Here is an 8649-nt window from a genome sequence, read left to right on the forward strand (position 1 = left end):
CTCGTCTCTATCTGGGTGGCTGCTCCACTCTCCAAGCCCCAAGTGCGATGAGGTCAATTAACTTAGTGAAAACAGCAGAGGAGAAACAGCTGCGGAGACGACGTCCAGGGCAAGCGGGAAAAGACCGCTGGCGGCCGGGAGGACAGCCTGAATACAGAGGGGAGTTAGGGGCGGGGCCTGGGCGGAGCTCCGTGCCGGAGTCCTGGGCGGGGCGGGGCTAGGAATGGGCCGGAGGCGGGGCTTCAGGTCTGCAGCAGAGCCCGCCTGACCACGCCAACCCGGCAGCGCCCAGAGTGCCCGCGGCGATCCGACTTCCCCCGCTTTCGCTCTGCGCCGCCAATAGGGGGCGTCCGCGCTCTCGGCGCCGCGACTCTGCTGAGAAGGCGCCGCCCGCGCCGGGCAGCTGGAGCCGCAACTCCGGGCGCCGGCTCAGTCGTCCCCTCCGCCGCCGCCACCGCCGCTGCCGCCGCGGGGCGCGGGCTCGCTTGTCCCCGCGCTCGCGCTCTCCGACCGCTGGCGTCTCCCGGCCGGGTCGCCTCCGCGCTCGCGCAGTGAGTGGGGCGGGAGCGGGGCCTGCGGGGCCGGGGCTGCGGGAAGTCGGGCTGAGGAGAACGGCGGGTGGCGGCCGCGCGTCCCCGGGCTGGCACGAGCCCGCGGCGGGGCCTGGGCGGGGAAATCGGGGACGCGCGGCCGCCGCGAGCTTCGGGCTCCGGCTCCTGCTCCGGCTCAGGTTCGGGGCTCGGTGCGCGCGGCCGGCCAGTCTTGGCTGGCGGGCGACCGCAGAGTAGGGACCGGCGGGCTCTGCGGGGCAAAGGGTTGTTTTTTGGGGAGTAGTGCTTATTAGCCGCCACTGCCCTGGTTTAAAGCCCTGCTTTTTGGTTTTTCTGCACAGATTGCAGCTTTTTAACTGTGATTTCGGGATGTCAAGGCGTTTTAGTGCTGGGTGTCAGAGGTGATCCTTGCGGAGGTCGTGGGGAGCTCCTGCAGCACCTGCTGGGCGACGGTAGCTGAGGCTGTGTCTAGGGGGTGGGACGGGGAAACGAAACGTGACTGAGATCCTGTTTGGATATTCTGCTGAAGTTGTCACGTTTCTGTTCTGTACAGCAGTACACACAGCAAGTTGATAAACCCGGTTGCAGGATTTCGTGATGCTGACAAATAGACCGGGGTGACCTGGTTTGGCTAAGAATGTTTGGGATAGCCCAAGCAACTGTCTCTAATGTATCCCCTTGGCAGGCTCATCTTTTTCTTTGTTACAAATATTCTAGTATGGGAATAATGCTGGGGTAGCATAGGCCTAAAGCCAGAAAGAAGTGTTTTAGTGTAAAGGTCTAAGTAGGCAAGTAAGTAGGGTGGAAGAATCACCCTTTGGGTGAAAACAAGGAGCCCACACGGATTCTTAGTTTTTTGTAATGCCGTAGGTAGAAAGATAGCCACAAGATGTTACCATAGTAAGTTTTGTGTTTTGAATCTTCTTAAAGCATATTTTAGCTGAATCAATAGCATGAAAAGCAGTCTTATGGTCGCTCCTATGACTCCATCGTATTCTGGATTTTAATAGTTGGGGGTCTATTTTCAATGGAACACGGGAGGGGGGTCTATTTTAAACGGAACATGTGTGTCTTCTGCTTTATCTTGGAGACAACCTGAGTCATGCTTTCTAGAAGTTCCAAGAACTCACGTGTCTGTCTGTCTCTGTGAACGCTGGACATCATTTTACCTTTAGTTATTCTTACCGCAACTGCTGTGGTTACTCCAGGGAAAGGAGGGCCGGGACAGATTGGGACCACAGACTGGTCCTCACCTCCATGTTTGCCCACCGTGTCTGACTTAGCTACCTAAAATTTGGTGATGCTGCCGGTAGTAAAGAGCGATATACTCAGGTTCTCGTAGTCCTTCTTTGCTGGCCTGCTGCACGTGACTCCAGAGCTCCACTCCTCACTGCCCTGTCTGCCAGTTTTACCTCTATTGTGTTTAAATGGTGTGGTTACTTTCGGGAAGGTCATAATACCCCATTTTAGTGGAAACTGAGGGGAAGTAGAATTTTATGGTTTTTGATTCTGACAGCACTTTAGCTGGAGAATATATATTCTTCTGGTTTGATACTCTCAGAAGATTCATAATTTCTTTAAGACTTTCTCTTTTTTTGCCTACATCTCCTTTCCTCTGGCCCACAAGGTTGAGAGCGAGGTTTAGTTAGCGGTAATTTAGCTTTATAATCCCATTATCCTTGTGAGCTCAATACTTGTGCTGGCCTGTATGTGGATGTTAACTCAGTAGACGCCAGGAGTTGCCACTGAACCAATTACTATAAAAAGTATTTCACTTTCAAACTCCCACGTTTCCAAGAACTGAGAAACTCAGTGCAAAGGCAACTTGGAAGGTAAGTATAGGTGGAGAGAGAAAATTTACCAAGTCTTCATTTTGGGATACCGGGCACAAAGGTTTCAGTAGAAAAGCACTTGGAAGGGCTACCCAGAAACTTTGGGAAGGAAGTGACTACAGTTGTATCATTACGTCTTCAGATCTGAAGGTTTGCTTTGCAGCATAGAGACTTACACGGGAGGAGGACTTTTGCTCCGGAGCTTCTTACTCAATAGCAGAAGTAAGTCTAGAATATTTGTGCTGTCTTATCATAACCCCTAGTGTAGCTTTGCTGTGGTAAGGAGGGTTCTCACAGGTTAAGTTGTTAATTTACTGGATTGTGCATTCTTCAGATTCACTGGATCAGTAAGTTAGTATCTTCCTTTCAGGCTTCTAGAAATTCTTCAGGATATGTTTTTCTTACCTGCCTACTAAATCAGAATTTATACATTAGTTACCTTTGAAGTTCAAGCATGATAGTCTTTAGGACCATAATTTTACTTGAATCCAAGGTCAGGTATTTTCAGGAAAACTGATTTTACAGAAAGCCTTTCTTTGAACTTTATAGTCCTTGGTTGTAGTCACGACTCTTAAGAAAGATCTTTAGTAAGGGAAAGTCACTTGGAGGGAAACACCTTTAAAGGAATTTTATGAGGAATGTCTCACAGATTTTATGAAGCATTTCATGTTGGCCTGTTTGCTGCCCCCTTGAAGGCCTTGTGTCTCCTGGCTTGTGGTGGTTATTAAACTTCTCATTAAGCCCTCTACTGGAGGTTGTGCCGGATGGGAGAGAAGATGAAAAGGAAATGAATTGTTAGCGTCCCTGGAGAATGACTTGGTAGAAGAAGCTGATGCTACTCTGGAAATTCTTTCTTCTGGGTTGTGTTTTATTGTACCCATCTCGGAGATGACCTGATAGGCATCAGGTCAGAATCTGGCTGTTGGATAAGCAAGAATCTTGCCCCCTCTTTTCTTTCTCCCTAGATTTTTCTCTAGATGCTTCTCTATATGTATAAAAGGAACACATATCAAATTTAAATCACTCAAGACTGCTCTTCCCATTTTGACTTAGTAAGTCAAAATGTAAGTGATTAACTTAGTATAATTTTTTTTAATAGATTTTGCTAGCTTATGTTGGAAGTGACTGGTATTTTATTTTTATGTATTTTACGTATAACTATAAGGCCTTGAAGTGCTTTTTGAGAAACCTGGGCTTGGCCAGGTGGTAGTGGCACATGCCTGGAATCCCAGTACTCCAGGAGGCAGAGGCAGACAAATCTCTGAGTTCTGAGTTAAGATTAGCTTGGTCTACAGAGCGAGTTCCAGGACAGCTAAGGCTATACAGAGAAACCCTGCCCTCCCCACCCCCTTCCTACCCCCCAAAAAAAAGAAGAAAGAAAGGAAGAAATCTGGGCTTGGATCATGGAGCTAGCTCCCTAGTAAAGGTATACATCATTGCCTGCACATCCCACTAGCTCTAACCCATATAAATAAATAAAAATTATGAATGTGTATATATACATGTACACATTCCCATGGCTACTCTCCTAAGTTATTAAGCTTGAGGTTTGTTATATGTTTGTAGCCAGACTGTGGCTTTTGCTGTAGAAGAGATTCAGAAACATCTAATTTTTTTGATTGTTTGTTTTGGTGATTGTGTAAGAAGTTACCACGTTTTGATTTAAGCATGAAGACATAAATGAGAAAGGTTAGTACTGGCATAAGAGCTGTCTGATTTTTTTTCTTGTGTTTTGGGTTTCCGTTCTTCATTAGTCATTTGAATGTTCGTGGACTAGAATTCTTTCTACAGCTTAAGATGGAACAGCAGCCATTATTCGCGCTAGTGAGTAGGTACCGACATTTTTATTTAGTGGTAGGAATTTTTACAGGCTCATTATGACTAGCCCAAGTTTTTGTTAAATTGTAAATAAAGTGCTAGGTGGATAGGGTTAATAGTTCCTTATGGGATGCTTTTCAGTTGTTTGTTTTTTGGATTCTGTTTTTTGAATTTCTACTTTGGGAGGGAGCTTTTGTAAAAATCTAGATAAGGAGTCAGCAAATACAAGTTATTGTTCAGGTATGGGGCCCCAGATGTGGGGCTATGAGCAAGTCTTGTGGTCTCTCCTGCCTTATTATTTTATAGCTCTGTGTGTGTGTGTGTGTGTGTGTGTGTGTGTGTGTGTGTGTGTGTGTGTGTGTGTGAAAGGCTGTTCGATTTCTGCCGATTTAAATTGTTGCTTGATTCTAGAGTCTCTTCTCAGGTTGGGCACTTTTTCTTTTAGCGTTCTTTGCTGAAGCCCTCCATTTTCCCATTTGGAGTCTAGGTCTCTTCCTCCTAAGAGCTCCTCCAGTCTATCCTATTATATAGCTCTTTGGAATTATATTGTGGACTTCAGTTGTTGCATGTTGCCTTCCTTTGTAGATTGAAAGCTCCACGAGGGCCAGGGTTATGTTTTCTTTTTTTGTTTTGTTTTAGTTTTAGTTTAGTTTTTTTTTTTGTTTTGTTTTTTCGAGACGGGCTTTCTCTGTGTAGCCTTGGCTGTCCTGGAACTCACTCTGTAGACCAGGCTGCCCTCAAACTCAGAAATCCACCTGCCTCTGCTTCCCAAGTGCTGGGAGTAAAGGTGTGCGCCACCACCGCCCCACAGGGTTATGTTTTCTTATTCCGGTGTATCTAGATTTTACATGGGCTCCCTTGCCCCATGATAGTGGACCTTATATAAATTTTGGCTGAATGAGTATTGAGGCGGTTGGGAAAGAATACTTTGAGTATTAGGAAATGCCTTTAATTCACTCCATTGTTGATGTGTTGTTATCTGTAATGGAACCGACACATGGGTAAGGCTCATTTCTTCCCTTTACATCAGATGGGGTTTGTGGAGTAAGTCAGAGGGATGAAAAGGAATCCCAGTGGCTCTGGCTTTACATTTGTTCTATCTCACTATAGTACTCAGGCTTGTCCAGTCTGCCTGCAGCCAGCTGCCTGGAGTAGAGAAAAGGACTGCCTCTCCTTGGGGCCACATTTAAGCTTGTTTGCTTTGAAGAATTTGTAAAGGTAGAGAATTAGCTGCTGCGGGCTCTGATTTCAGCCCCTGCTGTGCTATGCAAATGTTCTCTACATGCCTGAGTGACCTTTTGAGAAAGAGCCTTTGTGATCTTCTGTAGCCAGGGCTTGTTCTTGTTCTGGAAATGGGGGCCAGATTCCTCTAAAAGTGAGATAAATGGGTCTTCAAAAACCACATACAAAGCTAGTGACTTTCCTGGGTGAATATCAACCAACTGGCAGGTCCATGTTTCTTGCCTTCTTTGCTAGCAATTTTGTAATCTGTTCTGCCGTTTGCTTAGCAGGTTGATTTGGGGAATAGCCTGTAAGAGAGGGAACTAATGAAGGCAGTTCAGTAGATGGGCAACTGTTGGTATGCCCTTGAATTGTAGATAAAAACAGATTGAAGCCGGCATCATTAGTACACGGGCATTTGCCAGTGGCCTAAAACTGGCTCTCCATGGTGCTGGCTGAGTGGCCGGTCCTTAGCCAGCTCTGTAAGGTTCTTTTTTGTCCCAAATTGTGCCGTAACAGTTTGTCGTTTAAATTGGTTTCTGTTTGTTTCTATATACAAAGAGAAATACTTCATTATTAAAGCCTGATTGATTTTTTTATAGTATAAGATAATAATGTTCTGGTGTGTTTCTCTTGGAAAATGACTGTTACTTTTGAAGCTCATGATTTTAAATGCTTTTACTGAGATGTTTAGTTTATACAGCTGGCATGCTGATCCAAAGGAATTTCCCTCCTTTCCCCTTAAATGACCTTTTTGATGAAGATCAGAAATTGGTTATGAAGGTCGTAGACCTAATCGTGATGTTCTCTGAAAATGTAAAACTTACATCTCTGGGGGAGTGACAAAATTTCTAAGTTTTTTTTTATGACATTTATTTTGTGTGTGGAGGTGCATGGGAGTGAGGGTGGGTCCAGAGGACACATGTGGAAGTCAGTTTTTTCATTGCACCCTAAGGGTCCCAGGGATCAAACTCAGGTTGTCAGGCAAGTGGCTTTACCTACTGAGCCACCTTGTCAGCCGAGATGACAGAATCTGAATTATCTCTTCCTCTCTCTCCAAGTGTAGGCTAGTTCTTTGTGCCTGCCGGGCTCCTGAGGCAAGGGCAGAGCATGGCCTGGCTTTCTTTCCACATCTTTGGCCTGCAGGTTCCAGTTGACCACATCTGAGGAGTCTGTGAGGTTTGACTGACTATGTCTTAGCAGAACAGCCTTTTTTCTCCATTTCACGGTGGTTATGTGTTTGTTTCTCTTCTTGCAGAGCTCCCTGGCTGCTTGGCTCAGAGGACGCAGTGCTGGAGCAGATGGATAATGGAGACTGGGGCTATATGGTGAGCACTTCTTCACTTTTAAGGCTGGCAAGTCATTTTGATGTCTTTCTCTTCTCGAATTCATAGGCTTATCTTAAAAGGATGAAAACTATGAATTTGTCCAGGTTTATCTAATTTCTGTAGATGTATTTGGGGACGGGCATTTTTATTTGGTTTGATGTTTTAGTGGAGGACTCAATGCATAGTCTCCAAATAACCTTTTTATTATTATTATGTGTGGGGGAAGCAGTGCGTGCAGTGCCCTTAGAGGCCAGAAGAGGGTGTCTGATCCCCTGGAGCTGCTGCGAGCCACATGAATGCCCCTCAGGTCCACTGCACTAGCACATGGCTTTTAACTCCTGCCATCTCTCCTGGTCCCCTAGTAACTATTAGTAATCACTAACTTCAGATACACCATAATGTTTCAGTCTTTGGTATGTATTGCTTTTTAAATCTCTGTTCATGGGATGGTGATGCTTAAAGGGCCTATGGATAATGAAATGGAGACTTCTTTATTGTAGTAAAGGGATTAATAGTTAGAAAGCGTTTCTTCTCATGTGCAGTTCTTACACGTGTCCATGTCTCCCTATTTTCTTCTTTATCTGGTAAGACATATTTATTTATCTAGTAAGACATATTTGTACCTGAAGGCCATTTCTTATTTTTTCTTAAATAGGATTTCTAAAGATGAAGGTATGTTATTTTGAGAAGCTTGCTTCTCAGAATTAAAGGTCAGATTACAACATGAATGTTATAAAAATGAATACACAGTCAGATATGACATTTTAAAGCTGTTCCCCGCCCTTTGGCATGTGGTAGTTTGAGGCTAGAAGATGGGCTAGATTGGGTTCACCAAATCATGTTTTAATCTAGTGTTTGCAACTTATTCCCTGGGTATGGTGGCACAGGCCTGTAATATCAGCACCTGGGAGGTAGAGGCCTGCTTTGTCTACATAGTAAGATGCTGTCACAGCAACACCAACAACAACAGCCAGAAAAGAAGAAATTGTTGCTTCCATAAAAAAATTCCTAAGATTGATTCTAAACAAATTTTTGTCTTTAAAATACATTTTGTGGGGCTGGAGAGATGGCTCAGCGGTTAAGAGCACTGATTGCTCTTCCAAAGGTCCTGAGTTCAAATCCCAGCAACCACATGGTGGCTCACAACCATCTGTAACTCCCAATTCCTAGAGCCATATCCTTGGCGTGAATGAGGTACACATACATGCAGGCAAGCAATATACGTACATAAGAGAAATGAATATATATATTTTTCTTTTTCCACAGTTGGGTGTGACAGTGCACACTTGTGGTCTTAGCACTGTCATAGCAGGAGGGCATACACAGGAGAATCAGGTATTCTAGACCATCCTTAGCTACATAGTGAGTGTGAGGCCAGCCTAAGTTATGTGAAACTTTGTCTTAAAAAAAAAAAAAATTAGGGGCTGGTGAGATGGCTCAGCGGGTAAGAGCACTGACTGCTTTACTGAAGGTCCTGAGTTCAAATCCCAGCAACCACATGGTGGCTCACAACCATCCGTAATGAGATCTGACGCCCTTTTCTGATGCATCTGAGGACAACTACAGTGTGCTTACATATAACGATAAATAAATAAATCTTTAAAAAAAAATTAGACCTCATTACTCCTTTGAGGAGAAAAACCCAGCAGAACCCCTAATTAGTTATTGTTACATTATCAGATTATTTTTATATTCTAGCTTATGTTAAATTTTAAAAAACGGACAGTTTTGTCAAAGTATGGTGGCACACACCTTTAATCCCAACACTAGGAAAGTAGAAGCAGGCAGATTGACCCAAAAAGCTCTTCAGATTCTGGACTTCACTGTATGACACTAAAGGTCACACCTGGCAGACTTATAGGAAACTTTTTTGTTTTTTGTTTTGGTTTTTTTTTTTTT

At 44.6% G+C, this 8649-nt stretch overlaps 1 protein-coding gene across 4 annotated transcripts in view; it reads left to right on the forward strand.

Moving 5' to 3' along the window:
• Positions 1–292: 292 nt before the first annotated feature.
• The window catches only part of Kctd6 (potassium channel tetramerization domain containing 6), a 10484-nt gene continuing 2127 nt past the window's right edge, over positions 293–8649 (forward strand). Inside the window, exons 1-2 of one of the 4 annotated variants that reach the window (XM_031344370.1) lie at positions 293–551; positions 6681–6750. Coding sequence is in view for 3 of the 4 variants with exons in the window: in XM_031344355.1 (XP_031200215.1) it covers positions 6724–6750 (27 nt within the window). In the remaining variant the exon portion in view is untranslated. Of the gene's footprint in view, positions 552–636; positions 2384–2425; positions 2606–6680; positions 6751–8649 lie in introns of those variants that run through there. The other 3 variants (XM_031344355.1, XM_031344365.1, XM_031344361.1) reach the window with 3 other exon arrangements.

Source organism: Mastomys coucha, unplaced genomic scaffold (genome assembly GCF_008632895.1).
Source record: "Mastomys coucha isolate ucsf_1 unplaced genomic scaffold, UCSF_Mcou_1 pScaffold10, whole genome shotgun sequence".
NCBI classification, from domain to species: Eukaryota; Metazoa; Chordata; class Mammalia; order Rodentia; family Muridae; genus Mastomys; species Mastomys coucha.